Source organism: Microcaecilia unicolor, chromosome 5 (genome assembly GCF_901765095.1).
Source record: "Microcaecilia unicolor chromosome 5, aMicUni1.1, whole genome shotgun sequence".
NCBI lineage: Eukaryota > Metazoa > Chordata > Amphibia > Gymnophiona > Siphonopidae > Microcaecilia > Microcaecilia unicolor.
The window spans coordinates 228,749,749-228,774,395 of record NC_044035.1 but is presented as its reverse complement, the minus strand read 5'-3'; the positions used below and the strand labels follow the sequence as shown (position 1 = coordinate 228,774,395).

Here is a 24,647-nt window from a genome sequence, read left to right as displayed (position 1 = left end):
CAGCCCCACATCATCCACCGCTATGGGCAGCAAAACAGGGTGGGCCAAAGGGACAGCATTAGCACCAAGAAGGTAAAGAAGCAGGGACAGACTGGTTTGTTGGGCTCTCCCAAGCAAAAACATATTCCACTAACTATATCCACTGCCGCTTCCTGGAAATGTGTGGTAGCAGCAATAAAGCAGAAAGAAGCGGTAGGCCTTTCTAGCTTCACACGTTGTTAAAGGCTCTGCCAGTCCTGCCACCTCAGAAACAGCAAGTTTGTATTAAAGAGGGCAGGAATAGCATAATGTTTAGCAACACACAAAAGGTAAAGCCCCCCATGACTACTGTTGCTGCTGCATGTTCCAGAAGTAGCAGTGGTAGACAAGGCAGTGAGGAGAAAACAGGTGTGATGCTGGATCGGGGCCAGGGAAGTAAAGTGGGGATGCTGGGTGGGTGCTGGGGGGTGGGTGGAATATGCCTAATCAGAAGGGTGGAAGAGAAGAGGGACAGTGGACACCGGGGTGGGGTGATTTGATTTGCTTACTTTATTTATTTTTTGTCTATTAGATTGTAAGCTCTTTGAGCAGGGACTGTTTCTTCTATGTTTGTGCAGCGCTGCGTATGCCTTGTAGCGCTATAGAAATGCTAAATAGTAGTAGTAGTAGGTTGACAGAGATGGTTGTTGGTTGTTCAATGACTTTAGCGATAAGAGTTACATTATTGCATAAACATTGTATGTTGAAGTTTCAATAAAGATTTAAAATTGGACCCCCCCCCCCCCCAAAAAAAAAAAAAAAACACCTCAAAACAAAAACCCAAAGCATTTCTTATGTTCTTAGGTCTACATCCTATATAAGCAGAATTTAATCACTCAATGGCCTACAGTAAGGACATACCTTTTCATAAGGCTTACTGCATCCAAAGCCAAAAATCAACAGGTGCCCATGAGAATCTGTACAAGCAAAATGTTGGCCATCCGACGAAAATTTGCAGTCAAACACAGCTCCGTGGCCTTGACCTTCAATCTACAGTGAAAAAGCCACATATTTTACTATTAAAGACAGTTTTATATGCAAATATTAATCTGGATTTAGCATTATAAAAGGATGTGCAACATCTATTTGAGAAATCTACTTACGTTACCAAGTGACATGGGAACAGTGATAGAATAGGCCAGTGTTTCCCAAGTCCAGTCTTGGAGTACCCCTTGATTTTGGCATAGTTTTAAAATGGTTTTGTTATTTAAACAAGATGTTCAAAATATTTATAAAAATGCTCAAAAATGTCCTTACATATCTTTAATAATTTGATTTTTCTAAGTTTGTATTTAGAACACTTAAATAACCACTGCAGCCTCAAAAACCAGATCTGTACATGTAGAGGGGACTTTTTTAAATAATAGACCACTTAGGTTAGAAATCCAAGTATGCACTCACCTTGAGGCTACTTTATAAAGAGTTACATGTCTTGATACACTAGCCTCACAAAAAGCTTACAAAATTACAGCTGAGAGGGGAGCGGTGATGTCACTCTGAGCAATGGCGGTGTGAGAGAATAGCTCCGCATGCCAGCCTAGAAGCTTCATCATATATAACCGCTGGAAAAGAATATAACGAGAAGAAAATTAAAATTGTAGCGGAAGACTTACTGCGGGCAAAGATGTCTGGAAGAGAAGCGGCGGGGTCCCGCAAGTCTTTAAAAGTCTTTACATATGTACCGCATCAGAGCGCAGACAAGATGGCGCCTGTCGAGGAGCGGGGAAAAACCGCTAGCATCGGGGGTACTGCTTCACCCGGTGAGAGTACGGAGGAAAGAGAACTGTCTGCTAAAGACTTTTGGGCTCTGCTGGATGTGATCCGCTCCAATATTAAAGGAGTCCGTGAGGATTTTGTTACTTTAGCAGCGGACCTCCGCGGAGAGATTACAGAGCTGGGTCGACAGGTGGAAGATCTTGATGAACACGTGGAGGGCCAGCAGGAAGCTCTGAACACGGTAGAACATACATTGAAGGAACAGCAAGCGGTATGTAGATCGTTGGAGGAGAAGATTGAAGATTTAGAAAATCGGGGAAGGAGATCTAACATCCGCATTCGAGGGGTTCCAGAACATTCAGAATATTTGGACTGCGAAAAGGTCACACAGCAAATCGCGAGCATGCTGCTGTCTGAGGACGGACAAGAAGTGGCCCCTGAATCAATTAAAGTGGATCGGGCTCATAGAGTAATGGCGAGTATGAGAGCTAATACACCAAGAGACATTATTGCCTGTTTCTCAGATTATAAGGTAAAAGAAGCGATACTCCGCAAAGCGCGCAAAAAAGGAAGCTCTGCAATGGGATACATTCCCTATTGAACTATATCAAGATCTGGCCCCGGCCACACTAAAACGACGAGCAGAGATGAAGAATTTCACCAGATACCTGCGAGACAAAGGAATCGTATACAGGTGGCAGCACCCATTCGCTCTGGCCTACAACCAAGAAGGAAAATGGAACCAGATTTTAAACATGGAGGAAGCACGCACCACATGGCCGGAGGTGGAGGCTCCCGTGGAGGGTGCGGAAGAACGCAGCAGTCTGTATTTGACATCTCGGCCGGCCCGACAGCGCTGGACAAGAGTGGCGAGAGGCAAAGGGTGCCTTACCAGACAGCAATCAGACAAGAAGTTGACACCCTCGCAGAACAACATGACTTGAATATTGGGACTGGTGTAGTGGTAATATATAAGAATTGGATGTTGTTTTTGAGAGGGTGGGTGTGGGGGGAACGGGGAAAAGGGGTATCTTAGAGGGGGTTTCTTCTTTTACATATATGCTGGAGGCAGAGTCTCAGGAAGCTGAATAGGGAGGTTGATTGTAAACCCCCATGATAGAACTAACCTGTTTATCCCTCAATGCAAGGGGCTTTAATACCCCCATAAAATGTAGGAGGCTATTTAGGGAGGCGAAGAGGGTGGGAGTGGACATATTGTTTGTACAAGAGACACATCTGCTGCCCAGACATGAATATTTATTATATAATCAGGGATATCCTCACCAATATTTAGCTTCGAATCGACAACAAAATAAAACAGCAGGAGTGGGGATCCTTTTTAGGCAAGGCCGTAGCTGGGTAATACAGGAAGTAAAAAGGGATACTGGGGGTAGATTTGTGATTGTGGTATTGCCCCTTGGGGGGGCAATCTTATACACTGGTTAACATATATGCTCCAAATCATTCCCAGGGAGATTTCTATGCTGCCCTTGGCAATCATCTCGGGCGAAGTGTACAGGGGGAGATATTGGTAGGTGGAGATTTCAATCTGACAATGGAGCCCGCGATGGATAATTCGACCGGAATGGCTGGATATGCTCAGCCAGAGCGGGATAAACTACTCCAATTTCTGAATCACTGGGGGCTGGTGGACATTTGGCGGGTAATGCATAAGGGCGAGAGAGACTATACGTGCTATTCTGCTCCACATGATACATATTCGAGAATAGATATGTGGATGGGAAGTGCAGGCATAGTTACCCAGGCAGAATCTACAGAGATTTACACCCGGTCCTGGTCCGATCATGCTCCGATAGCAATAGCCCTGAGGGGATTTCCAAGGAGTACAAGATCTAGAAGTTGGCAATTCCCTGATGGGATATTGGATAACCCACAAAATGTACAAAGAATTGAAAAAGAAATTGGGGAGTTTTTACAGTTTAATGATACACCGGGAATAACACCAGAGATATTCTGGGAAAGCTTAAAGTTGGTGATTAGAGGGAAAGTAATAGCATTGCAAGCATATTTAGGGAAAGACCATAGGGAGAAAGAAACAGCTTATAGACATACAGTACAACACCTAGAAACATTAGTTAAACAAGGTCAGGCTACGGCCAGACAGCAAGAGGAATTACATAGGTCCAGAGTTCAACTACTGGATTTGGAACTTAAAGTCATTAAGGAACAAATGCAGCTGACACAACAGGAATACTATGAGTTTAATAATAAAGCGAGTAAATTATTAGCCTATAAATTACAACAGCTTAGGGGACATAATGACATCGGTAGAGTGAGAACGGAAGATGGGCAGAGCTGGGATCAAGTAGAAGAGATTCAGAGAATATTTGTTGAGTACTATCAGAGGCTCTATCAACCGGAGGGGCAGGTGGCAGAGGAAGCTATACAGAATTTTTTGGACACGGTAGAGCAAGAATTGCTATCAGCACCCATAACACTAGAGGAAGTGACCTTAGCAATCAAAGGTTTACCCAGGGGAAAAGCCCCGGGTGCAGATGGGTATAGTAATAGATTCTATAAATGCTTTAACTCTATCTTAGCACCCATCTTGCTTAAAGTGTTCAACGATATTTAGCTTGACTCTGTGCTCCCACGGTCGTGGCGTTTAGCCACCATGGTATTACTCCTTAAGCCGCATAAACACTCACAAAGTTGCGGCTCATATCGGCCCATATCTCTATTGGGAACCGACTATAAAATTCTAACTACAATCTTGGCTGACCGGTTGCAAAGGGTGTTGCCTCGCTTGGTCCATGAGGACCAAGCGGGATTTATAGCAAATAGGCAAACTTTTGATAACACGAGACGAGCACAATATATACTGGACAGAACCAAACAGGTGGGACAACCGGCGATTTTTCTCTCACTGGATGCTGAGAAGGCATTCGATAGAGTGCTGTGGCCCTATTTGTTTGCACTGTTGAAGAAAGTGGGCATTAGTGGGCAATACTTATGTTGGGTCATAGCGCTCTATCGTCACCCTATGTCTCAGTTACGAATTAATGGTACATACACTGATTCATTTGAATTGTTTAGAGGTACTAGGCAGGGGTGTGCCTTATCCCCGCTATTGTTCGCATTAGCTATGGAGCCACTGGCAATCTTGGTTAGACAAGATCCAGAGGTGCAGGGCACCCGAATAGGGCGGCAAGAAACTAAAATTATGCTTTATGCTGACGATGTCCTGCTTATACTTTCACAACCTGAACCCTCACTGAGAGCAGTGATGACTATACTTCAGGGGTATGGACAAGTCGCAGGTCTCAAGATTAACACTCAAAAATCAGAACTCATGCCAATACAGTGCCCTGCAGAGTTACAAGAGGAAATACAGTCTCACTTCCCTTTTCAATGGTCTCCTAAATATATTAGATATTTGGGGGTTAATTTAACACCAGATACGGGGGATTTATACCAGGAGAATTTTGTCCCTAAAATGCGGGAACTCCTGCAAGAACTAGAGAGATGGGGGGGGGGGGGGGGGGCTGCAAATGTCATGGATGGGCAGAATAGCAGCGGTAAAGATGACAATGCTTCCCAAGTTACTTTACTTATTTATGGCTGTGCCTGTCTCTGTGCCACAACTTCTTTTACACACTTAACAAGAAAATGTTCGCCTTCATTTGGCGCAAGAGGCCACCCCAAGTGAATCGTAGAATACTATATCAATTAAGAAAGGATGGGGGCATGGGATGCCTGAGATGCCTAGAAGGGGGGGAGGGGGGTGGAGGAAGGTTGTTGATATATATATGAGAAAGTTTTGCGATAAATATGTTCAGCTATGTGAGAGTTATGTAAAGAAAAAGTTAATAAAAAGAATTTAAAAGAAAAAAAAAATTACAGCTGAAAGGTCCCAGGGCAGATATATACCTATATACATACCTCAACCACATATGTTTATATCTTACAAACCACATGCACACTTCATGACTCCTCCTGCACTCTGTTCAAAGTATACCCCCGGAAACTCCTACACACGAGTGGTGTACAAGTAGGCACCTTGTTGTCACCATGCATACTTTCATACACAAGCCATGGGATAATTTTAAGACCTTTATTAAATTCCACCCTTCTTTAAAACTGCATATAAACCCACAACTACACAGAAAACCGCACTAATTCCACACCATGCAGTAGTAAAGCGAAGATACTTACCAGTAGCAGATATTCTCCAAGGACAGCAGGCTGATTGTTCTCACTGATGGGTGACGTCCATGGTAGCCCCAAGTCCGGAAAATCTTCCTAGCAGCAAAGTTTGCTAGAATCTTCGAGCGTGCGGGCGCGCGACCATCTTCCCCGCCTGTCGCGCGAGAACCCCATTTTCGTCAAGTTATAAAGCAAAACCAAAGAAAAGAACAACTCCAAAGGGGAAGCGGGCGGGTTGGTGAGAACAATCAGCCTGCTGTACTCGGAGAATACCTGCTACAGGTAAGTAACTTCGCTTTCTCCAAGGACAAGCAGGCTGCTTGTTCTCACTGATGGGGTATCCCTAGCCCCCAGGCTCACTCAAAACAACAGGGTCAATTGGGCCTCACAACGGCGAGGACATAAAAATTGACCTACGAAGAAACATTAACTGAGAGTGCAGCCTGGAACAGAATAAAAATGGGCCTGGGGGGGTGGAGTTGGATTCTAAACCCCAGATTCTGCAGCACCGACTGCCCAAACCGACTGTCGCATCGGGTATCCTGCTGAAAGCAGTAATGAGATGTGAATGTGTGGACTGATGACCACGTCGCAGTCTTGCAAATCTCTTCAATAGTGGCTGACTTCAAGTGGGCCACTGACGCCACCATGGCTCTAACACTACGAGCCGTGACATGACCCTCAAGAGTCAGCCCAGCTTGGGCATAAGTGAAGGAAATGCAATCTGCTAGCCAATTGGAAATGGTGCGTTTCCCGAGAGCAACTCCCCTTCTGTTGGGATCAAAAAAGAAACAAACATTTGGGCGGACTATCTGAAGGGGCTTGTCCGCTCCACATAGAAGGCCAATGCTCTCTTGCAGTCCAAGGTGTGCAACTGACGTTCAGCAGGGCGGGTATGAGGACGGGGAAAAAATGTTAGCAAGACAACTGACTGGTTCAGATGAAACTCCGACACCACCTTCGGCAAGAACTTAGGGTGAGTGCGGAGGACTACTCTGTTATGATGAAATTTAGTATATGAAGCATGAGCTACCAAGGCTTGGAGCTCACCGACTCTACAAGCTGAAGTAACAGCCACCAAGAAAATGACCTTCCAGGTCAAATACTTCAGATGGCAGGAATCCAGTGGCTCAAAAGGAGCTCTCATCAGCTCGGTGAGAACGACATTGAGATCCCATGACACTGCAGGAGGCTTGACAAGGGGCTTTGACAAAAGCAAACCTCTCATGAAGTGAACAACTAAAGGCTGTCCAGAGACAGGCTTACCTGCCACACAATAATAATAAGCACTAATAGCACTAAGATGAACTCTTACTGAGTTGGTCTTAAGACCAGACTCTGACAAGTGCAGACGGTGTTCAAGCAGGGTCTGTGTAGGACAAGATCGAGGATCTAGGGCCTTGCTGTCACACCAGACGGCAAACCTCTTCCATTTAAAAGGGTAACACCTCTTTGTGGAATCTTTCCTGGAAGCAAGCAAGACTCGGGAGACACCCTCCGACAGACCCAAGGAGGCAAAGTCGCTCTCAACATCCAGGCCGTGAGAGCCATGGACCGGGAGGTCGGGATGCAGAAGCGCCCCCTCATTCTGAGTAATGAGGGTTGGAAAACACTCCAATCTCTACGGTTCTTCGGAGGACAACTCCAGAAGAAGAGGGAACCAAATCTGACGCAGCCAGAAGGGAGCAATCAGAATCATGGTTCCATGATCCTGCTTGAGTTTCAGCAAAGTCTTCCCCACCAAAGGTATGGGAGGATATGCATACAGAAGGCCCTTGCCCCAATGTAGGAGAAAGGCATCAGACGCTAGCCTGCCGAGGGCCTGAAGTCTGGAACAGAACTGAGGGACCTTGTGATTGGTCTGAGTGGCAAAAAGATCCAGCGAGGGGGTGCCCTACGCAAGGAAGATCTTGCGTACCACGCCCGAGCTGAGCGACCACTCTTGAGGTTGCATTATCCTGCTCAGTCTGTCGGCCAGACTGTTTACGCCCGCTAGATAGGTGGCTTGGAGAAACATGCTGTGCCGGCGAGCCCAAAGCCACATCTGAACGGCTTCCTGACACAGGGGGCGAGATCCGGTGCCCCCCCCGCTTGTTGATGCAGTACATGGCAACCTGATTGTCTGTCTGAATTTGGATAATTTGATAGGACAGCCGATCTCTGAAAGCCTTTAGCGCGTTCCAGACCGCTCTCAACGCCAGGAGGTTGATCTGAAGACCGGTTTCCTGGAGGGACCAAACTCGAGTGTGGAGCCCATCGACATGAGCTCCCCACCCCAGAAGAGACGCATCCGTCGTCAGCACCTTTTGTAGCTGAGGAATTTGAAAGGGACGTCCCACGGTCAAATTGGATTGAATTGTCCATCAATACAGGGAATTGAGAAACTCTGGCCAGCTGGTTAGCATCCTCTAGATCCTCCGCAGCCTGATACCACTGGGAAGCTAGGGTCCATTGAGCTGATCTCATGTGAAGGCGGGCCATGGGAGTCACATGAACTGTGGAGACCATATGGTCCAACAATCTCAACATCTGCCGAGCTGTGATCTGCTTGAGATGTTCTGACCCAAGAAATAAGGGACAGAAGATTGTCTGCCCTTGCTTCGGGGAGGTAGGCATGAGCCGTCTTGGAATCCAGCAGAGCTCCTATGAATTCTAGTTGTTGGACTGGAAGAAGATAGGACTTTGGATAATTGATAAACCCGAGTAGCTCCAGGAGTTTGAGTCATCTGCATGGACTGCTGAGCTCTTGCCTCAGAAGTGCTCTTCACCAGCCAATTGTCGAGATAAGGGAAGACATTCACTCCCAGCTTGCGTAGAGACGCTGCCACTACCGCCAGGCATTTGGTGAACACCCGGGGCACGGAGGCGAGACCAAAGGGCAGTACACAATACTGAAAGTGCTGTGTTCCCAGACGGAATCGAAGATACTGCCTGTGAGCTGGAAGTATTGGAATATGTGTATAAGCATCTTTCACGTCCAGACAGCATAGCCAATCGTTTTCCTGAATCATGGGAAGAAGGGTGCCCTGGGAAAGCATCCTGAACTTTTCTCGAATCAGATATTTGTTCAGGGCCCGTAGGTCTAGGATGGGATGCATCCCCCCTGTTTTCTTTTCCACAACAAAGTACCTGGAACAGAATCCCAGCCTTTCTTGCCCCGGTGGAACGGGCTCGACCGCATTGGCGCTAAGAAGGGCGGAGAGTTCCTCTGCAAGTACCTGCCTGTGCTGGAAGCTGAAGGACTGAGCTCCCGGTGGACAATTTGGAAGTTTGGACATCAAATTGAGGGAGTATCCTTGCCAGACTATTTGAAGAATCCACTGATCCGAGGTTACAAGAGGTCACCTTTGGTGAAAAAATTTTAACCTCCCTCTGACAGGAAGATCGTCCAGCACAGACACTTATGTCGGCTATGCTTGCCTGGAGCCAGTCAAAAGCCCGTCCCCTTGCTTGTGCTGTGGAGCTGCAGGAGCCTGTTGAGGCGCACGCTGTTGACATGATCGATCGCACTGGGGCTTAGCCTGAGCAGGCTGGTGGGAAGGAGGATTGTACCTGCGCTTATTGTAAGCGTAGGGAGCATTCCTCCGACCCCCCTAAAAATGTCTACCTGAAGACGTGGATGCTGAAGGCGTCCGGTGGGAGAGTTTGTGGAATGCGGTGTCCTGCTGATGGAGTTGTTCTACCACCTGTTCGACCTTCTCTCCAAAAATGTTATCCCCCCGGCAAGGAGCGTCTGCAATCCGCTGCTGGACACGATTCTCCAGGTCAGAGGCACGCAGCCATGAGAGTCTGCGCATCTTTATACCTTGAGCAGCGGCCCTAGACGCAACATCAAAAGTGTCATAAGCACCCCTGGACAGGAATTTACGACATGCCTTCAGCTGCCTGACCACCTCCTGAAAAGGCTTGGCCTGCTCCGAAGGGAGCTGATTGACCAAGTCCGTCAGTTGCTTCACATTATTCCGCATATGGATGCTCGTGTAGAGCTGGTAGGATTGGATCTTGGCCACGAGCATAGAGGAATGATAGGCCTTCCTCCCAAAAAGAGTCCAGAGTTCTAGACTCCCGCCCCAGGGGCGCCGAGGCGTAATCCCTAGAACTCCTGGCTCTCTTGAGAGCGGAATCCACAACTCCAGAGTCATGAGGCAAGTGGGACTTCATCAACTCCGGGTCCCCGTGAATCCGGTACTGGGACTCCTTTTTTTAGGGATGGTGGGATTAGTTAATGGTTTCATCCAGTTCGCCATCAATGTCTGCTTAAGGACATTATGTAAGGGAACAGTGGATGACATCTCAGCCCTGGACTCATCCTCAGTGACCACTGGGAAGGGAATGGCCGTAGACATTTCCCGGACAAAAGACGAGAAAGACAAACACTCGGGGGAAGAAAGCTCTCTCTCTGGTGAAGGAGTAGGATCAGAAGGAAGACCACAAGACTCCTCATCCGAGAAATATCTTGGGTCCTCCTCTGCCTCCCACAAGGCCTCTCCCTCGGTATCAGACACGATCTCTCTGACCGCAGTCTGAAGCCGGGCCCGTCTCGACGCCGAGGAACAATGTCCTCGATGACGGTGTCGAGAAGTAGACTCCCATGCCGACAGCAATGAAGCTCCCTCCACCGACGTCGATGGGGAAGCCACTTGGGTGGCAGCCGACGCGGGCACTGCAAGCGGCACCGACGCCGAAGGCCTCACCACGGACGGGGAGCAAACCGCCGCATCTATCGACGGTACCGTAGGCGCAAGCACCGCCGGTACTACTACTGTATGCACCGGAAGAGATGATCGCAGCAGCCTTTCCAGGATCCCTGGAAGAATGGTTTCGAGGCACTCGTCAAGAGTGGCTGCGGAGAAAGGTTGGGGAGTAGGTACAGGAGTCGAAGCCCAAATCTGCTGAGGAGGTGGAGGCAGTACCGGGCTGTCCGGAGAAGTGCGCATTGACACCTCCTGAATGGCGGGTGAGCGGTCCTCCCGGCGTCGACGCTTCACGGGTGCCGAATCCTTCGGTGTCCTGGAGCTCTCGGTACCTTGGCGGGAGGGCGACCGATGCTTCTTCGCCTTGGCTCGAAGCACGGTCTCGGTACCCCCCGGTACCGACGAGGAAGACGTTGAATCCAAGAATCTCCTAGGGGTTGGCTCCGAAGAAGGTCGGTCCTGATGGGTCTGCACCGCAGGGGTCCTCGAGGCAGGTGGAGACCCACTCGATGGCCCACTGCTGCCAGCATGAGATGGTCTCTGGACAGCCATTACCTGCGCTCTGGACGTCGATGCACTCTCCGGTGCCAACATCGACACCGCCGCCGCCGATCTCGGTACCGCTGCTCACGTTGACGCCGAAGGACTGGGCGAAGCATGGAACGGATGCTCCCACTGAGCTAATCTCGACGCTTGTGTCCGCTTTTTAAGGCCGAGGCACAAAGTACAAGCGTCGGGGCAGTGACTCGCCCCAAGACACTGAATACACAAAGCGTGCGGATCAGTGACTGAGATGGCCCGGCTGCACCGAGTGCACTTCTTGAAGCCGCTGGCGATCTTTGATGACATCGACGGAAAATTCGTGGCGGTGAAATCAAAACACGCGATGGCGCCAAAAAGAAGGGGAAAAAACAAAACCCCGTACGGGCGGCCAAGAGGGTCGCACACGAAACGAAAAAAAAAAAAAACTACCGCAAACTCGTCCTTCCCTACACCCCTTCCTGTGCACTCCGCTCCATGGATAAATCCTTATCTGTTCCCTTCTCCACTACTGCCAACTCCAGACTTCGCGCCTTCTGTCTCGCTGCACCCTCCACCTCTAACATTGCTTTTGACTCGTAACCACTCGCCTCCACCTACCCTCCTCTCCTCCTTCCTGTACACATTAATTGATTTGAATACTTTATTTTTCGTCTATTAGATTGTAAGCTCTTTGAGCAGGGATTGTCTTTCCTCTATGTTTGTGCAGTGCTGCGTACGCCTTGTAGCGCTATAGAGATTCTAAATAGTAGTAGTAGTAGAAGGGCGGCTAAGAAACTTTTTTTTTTTTTTAAACAAGAAAACAAGCGAGCGAACTTGCGAAACTAAGAAAAAAAAAAGACGGCAAAAAAACTGCAAGGGCTCTCTCCTGAGGCGCAGAGTGACTGAAAAACAGCCACCCTGACCGTGGAAAAAAAAAAAAAAAAAAAGAGACTGAAGGGCACGTTCGCGCGATGGCCGGGAAGATGGCCACGCATGCGCGGTGTGCGCATGAGGGCTCTAGCAAACTTTGTTGCTAGGTAGAATTCCGGTACTGGGGCTGCCGTCGGACGTCAACCTATCAGTGAGAACAAGCAGCCTGCTTGTCCTCGGAGAAAGGCTGGGTCCTCATTCATGGAATTGACTGGAGGTGTACCGTGGATCCAGCTTTTGCCTATTTTCTCCATCTATGTGCAGTTTTTCTCCTCTCTTCCCTTTCCCTCATCTCTATCCACGTGCATCCTCTTCTTCTTTCCTCCCCTCCATCCATGTCCAGCACATCTCCTCTCTCCTCCCCTCCACCCATGTCCAGGATTTCTCCTCTTCCCTCCCCTGTATCCATATAAAGCAATAATACTCTCTCCCCTCTCCTCCATCCAAGTCCAGCAATTCTCCCCTATCTCCTGCTCTTCTCTCCATTCATTTCCAGTATTTCTCCTCTCTTCTCTGCCCTCCCATCCATGTGCATCTCCTTCTTCTCTTCCCTCCATCCATGCCCAGCATGTCTCCTCTCCCCTGCCCTCCCCTCCCATGTCCAGCAATTCTCCTTTGTCCCGTACTCCTCTGCCATCCATGTCCAGCGATTCTCCTCTCTCCCCTGCCCTCCCCTTCCATCCATGTCCAGCGAATCTCTCTTCCCTGCCCTCCCCTCCATGTCCAGTGATTCTTCTCTGCCCCCTGTCCTCCCCTGCCATCCATGTTCAGCGATTCTTCTCGGCCCCCTGTCCTCCCCTGCCAACCATATCCAGCGATTCTTCTCAGCCCCCTATCCTCCATGTGCAGCGATTCTTCTCTGCCCCCTGTCCTCCCCTGCCATCCATGTGCAGCGATTCTTATCCGCCCCGTCCTCCCCGTGCAGCGATTCTTCTTGGCCCCCTGTCCTCCCCTGCCAACCATATCCAGCGATTCTTCTCGGCCCCCTGTCCTCCATGTGCAGCGATTCTTCTCTGTCCCCTGTCCTCCCCTGCCATCCATGTGTAGCGATTCTTCTCTGCCCCCTATCCTCGCCTGCCATCCATGTCCAGCGATACTCCTCTCTCCCCCCCATCCTCCCCTCCCATCCATGTCCAGCGATTCTCCTCTCTCCATGTCCAGCAATTCTCTCTTCCCTGCCCTCCCATCGAGGTCCAGCGATTCTCCTCTCTCCCCTCTCCCATGTCCAGCGATTCATCTTCCCCCAGCCCATCCTCCTCCCAGCCCATCCTCCTTCTCCACTGCCTGCCAGCGAAGCAATAGAAAGGCTGCCAGTGTCAGACTCAGCAGCGCGAACGGTGCAGCAATTGAGAGAGGCTGGCAGTGTTGGAGCTTCCCTCTGCAAGTTCCGCCTATGCGGAAACAGGAAGTTGAAACAACGTAGGCGGGACTCACAGAGGGAAGCTGTGACGCTGCCAGCCTCTCAATCGCTGCCTCCTGCCTGCACCATTCACGCTGCCGAGTCCGACGTAGTAGTAGTAGTAGTAAGCAGGGGAGTGAGAGGAAGGGTGCAGGACTGCCGGGGGGGAAAAAAGGTGCCAGTACACGGTACCGGCACAAAAAAAGCACTGCGCCAAGTTAAAAACAACATAGAAAGAGAATAATTCCTGAAAATGCATGAGCTCCAGAGCTTAACTATTTGTTGAGTGAAAAAAATGTTCCTATTTTTCATTTTAAAAATATTTTGTATAGGTCATCTAGGTTGGAAAAGGGAGGTACCAGTTGGGTTGTTCACAATTGCAGACTGGCTGAACATGGAGTCTCTTGTCAAATATATTGTGGGAAACATATTTACAGCACATACAGTGCCAACCATAGGCACCGACTCCGTGGGTGCTCGAGCACCCCCAATATTTTCCCGGCCGTCAGTCATCCGAAGTTCCGGTTCCAACGTCCGTCCCCCAGCCCAACCTACCTGCTCCTCTTCTCCCTCAACAGCCCTCCTTGCTTTCCTGCCGCCCAGCCAGCGCTTAAAACTCATTTTACCTAAGTTATGACTGCAAAAGAAGCAGAGTAGGGCAGGCTCGTTTTCAGCCTTCCCCTTTGCGGAAACAGGAAATGAGGGCAGAACGCTGAGAGAGAAGGGGAAGGCTGAAGGCGAGCCTGCTCTACTGTGCTTCTTTTGCAGCCACGACTTCAGTTAGGTAAAATGAGTTCTAAGCGCTGGCTGGGTGGCAGGAAGGCAAGGAGGGCTGTTGAGGGAGAAGAGGGTGGGCAGGGGAGAGAGGAGAGTTGCTGGACATGGATGCAGATGCACATGGATGGAGGGGAGGGAAAACAGAGGAAGGAGATGCACGTGGATGGAGGGGAGAGAAAACAGAGGAAGGATATGCACGTGGATGAAGGGAAGAGAGGAAAAATGCTGGACATGGATGGAGGAGAGGGAAGACAGAGGAAGGAGATGCACATGGATGGAGGGAAGCGAGGAGAAATGCTGGACATGGATGGAGGGGAGGGAAGAGAGGAAGCAAGATGAACATGGATGGAGGGGAGAGAGGAGAAATGCTGGACATGGATGGAGGGGAGGGAAGAGAGGAAGTGAGATGAACATGGATGGCGGGGCGGAGAGAGAGGAAAAATGGTGGACATGGATGGAGGAGAGGGAAGAGAGAGGAAGGAGATGCATAAGGATGGAGGGAAGAGGGAAGAGAGGGGGCAGATACTGGAGGAAAGGGGAGAGAGACAGGGTAGACGCTGGATAGAAAGGAGGGAGAGTTAAGATCAAGGAAAGAAGAAACAAGAGACTGGTACCAACACAATTAGAAACAGTAAACAGCAGGACCACAAAGGTAGGAAAAAATTAATTTTAGTTTAGGATAAAGTAGTGTGGTAGCTGTGCTAATAAATACAGAAAATGGAAGGAAGGTGATATCTTTATTGGACTAATTTTAATACATTATTGACTAATGTTTGGAGACCAAACCCTCCTTTCTTGTGTCAGAACAGAATACCATAACAGCAGTATACTGTCCTGACCTGAGGAAAGAGGTTTTGGCCTTTGAAAGCTAATTGAAAAATGTATTTAGTCCAATAAAAATGATATCATATTTTCCATTTTTTGTTTTATTTGTATTTGTTAACCTATAGTATAGTGATTGAAATATATCAGTTTTTGAAATTTGATTCTCTTTGTATTTCCACAGTACAGGGGGACTGAGGGGTGGGACTTTTCAGGGAAGTCGTCCTGGTGCAGCTTGCAGGCAGCCTGAGTGGCGCTGCCACTGCCCAGGTGAAGACTGCAGCAGACAGGATTTTAAGATGGGGGGGGGGGGGGGGGGGGGGAGAGAACACACTGCCTATAAAAAAAAAAAAAAAAAATTTCAGCACCCCCAATCATTTTGAAAAGTTGGCTCCTATGGTGCCAACAGCCATTTCACAAAGTAACAAGCAGCATGGCTTGGAGCTTTGCATATGTAAACCTTCATTTGCTATCTATACTAACTACTAACTTCCATGTCCAAGCCTTTTAAATATGCAATAAAACTACTCAGGCACTGAGGGAGATCACCAAGATAAAAATTGCAGGTGTTATACGAAAAATACCAAGGGCCATGTGCAAACTAAACTACAGAACCTCATTTGCCAATTCAGCAGGAGATGAAAAGGATCATGTGCAAAAAATAGTCCTGCCCGTATCACAGGAACAACTGAAAAGGAGTGGGTACTCTGCATTTTATTTTATGTAGGATGCACCAACAGTTCCTTTACAATTTTAGGCTACCGCACCTCATCTAATCTGGGGGGGAACCAAGTGTAAATAATCAAGTTTGTTTTATTTTAAAAATTCACTTTTATCATATTCCCTAATTTCCATCTAATTTCAATATATATCCAATCCAAACTTCAGAGCAGCTAGCTCTTGCCACTCTCGAAGGAAATCATCTCAGACTAGTCCACATCTGTCAGGGATTGTCACAGTAAAAATACCCTTCCCCTTAAGAATCCAAGGACACACGTAAATCTCTTGTGCAACATTTACTCACCTGGACATTATGTTTCCTTAATTTCAAACTCTTTATTCCCAGACAGAAGTAATGTGCAAGAATTTTACTGCCCAGTTTAAGGGCCTGGAAAACACTATTCCCTCTAACTTGAGGAGTTCAATTAAACTGCTGCCAGTGAGGGAGGGGGCTTCAATATTGCATTTTCAATTGTTAGGGAAAGGCAGGTTCCCTGGAGTCTTGCAGAGCTTGCCTGTCTCTCACTATTGAAAATGTGATAGTGAGACAGCACTTCACACTGGAAGGACTATAAGTGGAGGACTCCTGGATCAGCTTAGAGGAAACTGTGCTGGCAGAACCTGATAATGCAAGTTCCAAAAATATGCTCCCAGGTTTAACAAATCCATGAGTGCCAATTGGCCCTGTATAACAATCAACAAGAGCAGTGAAAAGGTAGAAACACAATGGAAGCTGTATGACAGATCAGCAAATGCTTTCTAAGAAGCATAATCTCCACCAAATCCCCCGAGTAAAAATGTGATTGCCAATGGAAAGAAATACAGAAGCGTTGGAATCTTGCTACCACAGAACAAAAACCCTATAAAGCAGTCCATCAGACGCTCAGGGGCCCTTTTACAGAGTAGCGGTAAGCCCAATGTGGGCTTACTGCTCACTATTCCGGAAGTACCACCAGCCCAACGTGGCCACCGACAGTAGTTCCGGGTTGAGTGCACGTCATTTCTGGGGAAAAAAGAAATCCCGGAAATGGTTAGCACTGCAGTAACCTGGCGGTAATCGGGCATCGCCGTGCACTGCCGTTACCAAGGGAGCCCTTACCTTGTGACCGTTTTGTTTTTAAGACTTTTTACCTACTGCAGTAAAAAAAAAAAGGGCACAGGCTTGCAGGAAAAACAGACCCTGCCACTACTGCAGGGCCATTTTTTGGTAAAAGGACCCCTCAAGCTCCTGCTGCATTGTGTTAATATTTAAAACTAAATTACAGATCTTCACAACAGGACCACCACACATTTTAAGTCATACAGCGAACAGGGTGCCTTTGCAGTTTAAGGAAAATTAAGGGGGTCTTTTACTAAGCTGCGCTAGTATTTTTAGTTTGCGGTAGAAATCAGCTGGTGGTAAACACCGAGACACCCATTATATTATACAGTTGTATAATTTAAAAAGTTCATCTTACCATGTTGAAGTACTGCTTTGTTTTGATACCTTTAGTTATGTCCCATATGAATATGTTGCCATCATGGCCTGCAGATAACATGATCCTGGAATCAAATGGATGTGGTTCCAACACAAACACTTCATCCTCGTGTCCCTTGAATAAAAATGCAAGTATAAATGCATAACAGCCCTTTATTAAGATTATTCTTCCCTCTTCCTCTACAAAAGTTTCCTTGTTTATCAAATGGCACACACCTAAAAATTAAAACAGCAGCATTACCAAATCTTACTGATGCTGGAAGAAATTTGAGGAACACCACTACAGTCATTTTTTTCTTCAATCCAACCACTGCAACTAAAATGCTATAATTTAACTACAACAGCTACAAACATCTGGCTGACTTCTATTATAAAGAAAACTGGTATAAAAAAAAGTCACATACCATCATATTGTGAAGCAACTGTCCACTAACAGAATTCCATACTTTCAGCTGATGATTATTTACTGCTGTAATTACTAAGGCATCAAATCGATCCCAAGCTATCATTGTGACTCTGGGCTTTATGAATTTGTCCTCCTCTAAGAATGGATCACTGTAGCAAAGAAAGAATTGAATCAATACAAGAACTAAGAAAAAACTGTACAGATGAGAGGCACAGATAATCACAAGGTAAGAAATCAAACACCATTCTTCAAAAGGTTCTTGCACTAAAGTAAAATTTTTAAGGTCTGAATGTTGTGGCCCCACAGATATTACACTGCTCCCCCTCAACCTTCAATTTATAGTGCATCATTTAGCATCACATCAGAAATGAGAGCAGTAACTGATTTCTCTGAATAAAGAAATGTGCTCAGAGCCTCTCATTCTCTCCCCCCCCCCCCCCAACCCAGTTAACCAAGAGGTAATGGGGTGAGTGGCAGATGAACTGAGAAGTTGGCAACACTGCAGTCAGTAAATAAAGACGTATACTAACAATGCTGTGACATGGCAGTGGGTGGTGAGCAGGTCTTTTGCAGTCTGCATAGACTGGATGCTTATCAAAATCAAAAGTCAATAGAAGAGACTTCGTGCTCTTGTTAACCAAATCTACTTTTCCAGCAAACACTACTTGAAAAATCAACAGAAAGGTTTGGTTTAAAAAGCGTCACCACGGTAAGAAAGAGCTACTTTATTAAAATAAAGTTGTGGCAGGATACAGGAACAAAAATCATTCCTATTTGTTGATCAGAAAGGATCATACAGAAAACATTCAGAGTTGTTAACTGGTGATGTTTGGGGAGGGGGGAATTAGTATTCTGCTTAACATGTATATCTACAATAAGCGTGGTGTTTGATGCCTGTAAATGCAAGGCTGTAAAGGCTAGAAATGAATATGCCCAAGCAGGTTGAGATGAATTTAAGACATTTACTAAAGATGCCCTAGCGTTTTTAGTGCGTGCTAAAAAATAGCACATACTGTGTTGACACCCATAGGAATATTATGAGCATCTACACAATACAAACTAATGTTTAGCGCGCACTAAAAACAGTAGCGCGCCTCTAGCGCGGCTTAGTAAACAAAGCCCTAAAATTATTAACATATTAAATATGCAAGACTATTTATAAGGACGTCTATACCTAAGACACACGGAGGGCCATTTTTGATACGACATCCAAGTCCGATTTTGGACGTTTTGCAAAAAACATCCAAAACCTAAATAGGGAAGGTCATATTCGAAAAAGAAAGATACCTTTTTTTTTTTTTTTTTTAAATACTGTGGACGTTTTGTTTTTTTGACTCTTTTTTAATCCATTTTCGGGGAAAAAAAACCATCCAGCTGCAAAACGCACAAAATGAAGCCATTGGGATGTAGGAGGAACCAGCATTTTTAGTAGACTGGTCCCCCTGATATCCCAGGACAGCAATAGGGCACCCTAGGGGGCATTGCAGTGGACTTCATCAACTGCTCCCAGGTATACATCTCACCACTGCTCCCTTACCTTATATGCTGAGCCCCCCCAAAACCCACTACCATAGCCCTTACAGGTGAAGGGGCACCTATATGTGGGTACACTGGGTTTCTGGTGAGTTTTGGAGGGCTCAGTTTCCTTCACAAGTTAACAGGCAGGGGGAGATAGAAGCCTGGGTCTACCTGTCTGCAGTACACTGCACCCAACACTAGACTACTCCAGGGACACTTGCATGCTGTTCTAATGAAACTGAGTAGAACATCTGAGGCTGGCATAAAGGTTGGTAAGTAATGTTTTTCATCACATTTTTTTGGGGGGGTGGAAGGGTGTTAGTGACCACTGCCGGAATAAGGGGATGTCATTCCTGATTCCCTCCAGTGGTCATCTGGTTATTTAGCGCACCTTTTTGTGCCTTGTTTGTAATAAAAATAGGTCTAGCTCAAAACGTCTTAGTTCTGGATGTTTTTGTTTTGTTCCATTATGGCTGAAAAACGTCTAAGTCTTAGGAATGCCCAAGTTCAGCCCTGAACACGCCCCTGGCACTCCCCCTTGAGGTTTGTATGCATTTCTGGCGGACTTCAGAGAAAAACGTCTAAAAATAGGTTTTGAAAATACTGATTTGGACGTTTTTGTGAGAAAAACGTCCAAATACAGACTTATGCCTCTTTTTGGATGATTTTCTCTTTAGAAAATGAGCCAGACAGTATTATGTATGTTGTAGGTCACAAATTTGGTAGAAATCTTCAGGACAAAAATAATCCAAGTACAGTCTTTTCAAATATTATCGCTGACATTCAATGAAGTACTATACACACGAAAGGCTAAAAAGTGTTTTTCAGCCCACTTTCCATATAAACAAAAAAAAAAGGCCCTGAACTACAAGTCAGCAAGGGCAGACATTGTTTTTCACATCCCTCTCCAAATAGAGGGTAGTATTTCTCATGCCTTATTGCAGATGTGCACACCCTCACTCATAAAAAAAAGAGAAACTATAGTAAGTAAATAAAAGGCATAGAACTATAAAATAAAACTGACAATATATTCCGTGGCTAAGACCAATGTCCAAAATTCAGCTTTACAGTCCTTCAATAGAAACTAGGAAATGTTCTCTTCCTGAATGTGCGAGAGAATTTTTGAATACTGCTAAATTTGCTAGTATTAAGACCTTAGGGATTATGTAAACTATTGCTTCTCTCCCATCTTTACCTCTCCCCCAATAAAAACATACCATGGTAATCTCGCAGACATATCCAGCAACACACTGTGCCATTCTTGCTGTTTGAACTGCCATATCCGGGCTGTGCCATCTCTACTTCCACTTATAAATCTTCCAAGAGAAAAATCACAAATTTAGACATATGACCTTTTGTCCATAAATGTTAGGTTTCACAATTTCTTTCAATACTGTTTTATTACAATCTCAAATTCTGAAAAAGCATGCATAATACAAAAATTAAATTATTGGGTTGGCCTTATTGAGCTTTTAAGTTCTGGAATAGGAGGCAATGTCTTGGAGCTCTGGTGCACAAACTTTTAAACATGTCTTCTTGTTACTGCCACACTTATCTAGGGCAATGCTGTGTGTGGCTCTTGCATAATTCAGAGAAGTGGGAAATGAAGGGATCCAGTGATCCTACTGTTACTACTACTACTGCTAATCATTTCTACAGCACTACTAGACGTACGCAGCGCTGTACACTTGAACATGAAGAGACAGTCCCTGCTCGACAGAGCTTACACTCTAATTAGGACAAACAGGACAAACAAGAGATAAGGGAATATTAAGGTGAGGAAGATAAAATAAGGGTTCTGAACAAGTGAATAAGGGTTAGGAGTTAAAAGCAGCATCAAAAAGGTGGGCTTTTAGCTTAGATTTGAAGACGGCCAGAGATGAAGCTTGACGTAGCGGCACAGGAAGTCTATTCCAGGCATATGGTGAAGCAAGATAAAAGGCACGGAGTCTGGAGTTAGCAGTGGAGGAGAAGGGTGCAGATAAGAGAGATTTACCCAGTAAACGGAGTTCCCGGGGAGGAACGTAGGGAGAGATGAGAGTGGAGAGGTACTGAGGAGCTGCAGAGTGATTGCACTTATAGGTCAATAAGAGGAGTTTGAACTGTATGCGGAAACGGATAGGAAGCCAGTGAAGTGACTTGAGGAGAGGGCTAATATGAGCATAACGACACTGGCGGAATATTAATCGTGCAGCAGAATTTTGAACAGATTGAAGAGGAGAGAGATGGCTAAGTGGGAGACCTGTGAGAAGCAAGTTGCAATAGTCTAAGCGAGAGGTGATAAGAGCATGGATGAGGGTTCTGGTAGTGTGCTCAGAAAGGAAAGGGCGAATTTTGCTGATATTATAGAGAAAGAAACGACAGGTTTTAGCAGTCTGTTGAATATGTGCAGAGAAGGAGAAGGAGTCAAAGATGACCCCAAGGTTACGAGCTGATGAGACAGGAAGGATGAGAGTGTTATCCACAGAAATAGAGAATGGGGGAGGAGAGGTTGGTTTAGGGGGCAAGATAAGAAGCTCAAGTCTTGGTCATGTTAGAATTAAGGGAAGAGGGAAGAAAGTAGGAGTGGTAAAATTATGCCTTACCTGCTGATAGTTTTCTTTCCTTTAGTAGCAGCAGATAAATCCAAGAACTGGTGGATTGTGCCCATCTACCAGCAGGTGGAGACAGATTACAAAGCTGCAACCAGCGATACCAGACGGCCAGCTCCTCCTTCACCTCAGTACATGTCTCATCACCAAGCAGAATCAGATAAACCAGGAAGCCTTCCTCATCAACCATACAAAAACAGAAACTCGTCAGTCTGACTTAAGAGAAACCACAACTGCGATGGAGTCCTCTTCAGTGGTTTCTGTTCTCGTTACTCTTTTTTTTTTTTTTTTGGAAACTAAAGACCAGGACAAAAACAGACAGGCAAATAAGCGCAGCTGACAAAGGGAGGGATCCTGGATTCATTTGCTGCTACTAAAGGAAAGAAAATTATCGGCAGGTAAGACATAATTTTACCTTCCTTAGTGTATGCAGCAGATGAATCCAAGAACTAGTGGGATGTACCAAAGCAATCCCTAAGTAGGGTGGGAAGTCGCCGCTCCCCGAGACAGAACCACCGCTGCAAAGGCAGCATCTGAACAGTGAACACACACCTGTTCCGACCAAGAGGTAGATAGCAATCTCGTGAAACGAGCCTGCAAAGCTACCAGCGGGATGCAGCCTTTCCAAAAAATCCACAAAGTATCTGCAATCCAACAAGAAAAAAAAAAATCAGATAAGACCAGAGGCTGCCGCCCCACAGCAAGAACCAGCGACAAAGAGAAGATCATTCATCCGAGACCAGAAGATGGCAGAAAAGAGAACTCACTGTAGGAGAAGCCTGCAAAGTGGGCCACATAGAAATGGAACACGAGGTCCTCTGCCCACTCCATGGGGGGGGGGGGGCCACACACCCTGATGGCCACAGTCTGACTCAGAGTCCCACTCTACTGAAGCAGCAGCCACCGCCTCATCTTCTCCGACAACAGAAGCACCGCCTAGCCTGCAAAGTGTCCTGAAGTGCTAGAAGACAAACAGCACCAAAAGCAGGTCCAAGCGGGGGAGACGGCACAAGCACCGCCTGGCCTGCAATGTGTCCTGAAAGGCTAGAAGACAAACAGCACCAAAAGCAGGTCCAAGCGGGGGAGACGGCACAAGCACCGCCTGGCCTGCAATGTGTCCTGAAAGGCTAGAAGACAAACAGCACCAAAAGCAGGTCCAGGTGGGAGATCGGCTACACCGTCCCCTGTGCCATCCACTGCCCCGGAGACGGGAGAAGGCGGCAAAGGTCTCTCCAGTTTGAGAGACTCGCATCCGTGACCACCACCATCCACTGGAGGCACCACGGCATCCCTTCCACAGGGAGGAATTGCGGAGCCACCAGTTCATGCGCAGCCGTACTGAGAGCAGCCACGGAAGACACACACTGCTGACACTCCTGAAACACAGGAGACCACCCGTCGCGAAGCAAGAGCTGTAGAAGTCGTCTATGAGCACCGCCCATGGCAGTACCTCCAAAGTGTCCGCCACAGAGCCCAAGACATGATTGCATAGCCAGGCCCGAGGACTCGGCAGCCTGAGCAGACTACACACCCAAGTCTGAACGAAGATCCTCCAGTCCTCGGTCAAGAAAAAAATCGTACCAGATGGAATGGGATGAGGTGGCTCATATGAAGGGTGACCTCCCAGCCCAAAGATTCCGAGAAGACCCGGGATGATAGACTCTCAGATCTCGTCTAGAGCGAGGTGCACTCTGATGCTGTCCTAGCTAGAGGTGCCACAGATACAGTGGAAGCTGCTGTGGGAAACCACCACAGATAACCTTTGACACTAACATAGGGTAAACTATCCCAGCTATGCAAAGAACTGCTTGTCAAGGCAAGCAATATGAGAGAGAAGTAAAATATGCCCCATAGAAAAGGAGCAGAGGGCCACAGCTTCTAATATAGTAAAACATAGTAACACAGTAGATGATGGCAGAAAAAGACCTGAACGGTCCATCCAGTCTGCCCAACAAGATAAACTCATATGTGCTACTTTTTGTGTATACCTTACCTTGATTTGTATCTGTCATTTTCAGGGCACAGACTGTATAAGTTGCCCAGCACTATCCCCGCCTCCCACCACCGGCTCTGCCACCCAATCTCCGCTAAGCTTCTGAGGATCCATTCCTTCTGCACAGGATTCCTTTATGTTTATCCCACGAATGTTTGAATTCCATTACTGTTTTCCTCTCCACCACCTCCCGCGGGAGAGCATTCCAAGCACCCACCACTCTCTCCATGAAAAAATACTTCCTGACATTTTTCTTGAGTCTACCCCCCTTCAATCTCATATCATGCCCTCTAGTTCTACCACCTTCCCATCTCCGGAAAAGGTTTGTTTGCGGATTAATACCTTTCAGATATTTGAACGCCTGTATCGTATCACTCCTGTTTCTCCTTTCCTCCACGTTTCTCCTTTCCTCCATGTTCAGGTCAGCAAGTCTCTTCTCGTACGTCTTGTAACGCAAACCCCATACCATTCTCGTAGCTTTTCTTTGCACCGCTTCCATTTTTTTTTAACATCCTTAGCAAGATACGGCCTCCAGAACTGAACACAATACTCCAGGTGGGGCCTCACCAACGACTTATACAGGGACATTAAAACCTCTTTTCTTCTGCTGGTCACTCCCCTCTCTATACAGCCTAGCAACCTTCTGGCTACAGCTACCGCCTTGTCACACTGTTTCGTCGCCTTCAGATCCTCAGATACTATCACCCTAAGATCCCTCTCCCCTTCAGTACCTAATCAGACTCTCCCTGCCTAACACATACGTCTCCCGTGGATTTCTACTCCCTAAGTGCATCACTTTGCATTTCTTCGCATTGAATTTTAATTGCCAAACCTTAGACCATTCTTCTAGCTTCCGCAGATCCTTTTTCATGTTTTCCACTCCCTCCCGGGTGTCCA

The 24,647-nt window shown here is 46.9% G+C and overlaps 1 protein-coding gene across 2 annotated transcripts in view; it reads right to left on the bottom strand.

Annotated features, from left to right (window-relative positions):
* The window catches only part of BRWD1 (bromodomain and WD repeat domain containing 1), a 523,732-nt gene that overhangs the window by 375,107 nt on the left and 123,978 nt on the right, over positions 1–24,647 (bottom strand). For both annotated transcript variants that reach the window (XM_030203838.1, XM_030203839.1), the window contains exons 13-16: positions 20,384–20,482; positions 17,647–17,797; positions 17,223–17,357; positions 880–1,008 (exon numbers count right to left, since the gene is read on the bottom strand). In XM_030203838.1, the coding sequence (XP_030059698.1) occupies positions 880–1,008; positions 17,223–17,357; positions 17,647–17,797; positions 20,384–20,482 (514 nt within the window). The remainder of the gene's footprint in view (positions 1–879; positions 1,009–17,222; positions 17,358–17,646; positions 17,798–20,383; positions 20,483–24,647) is intronic.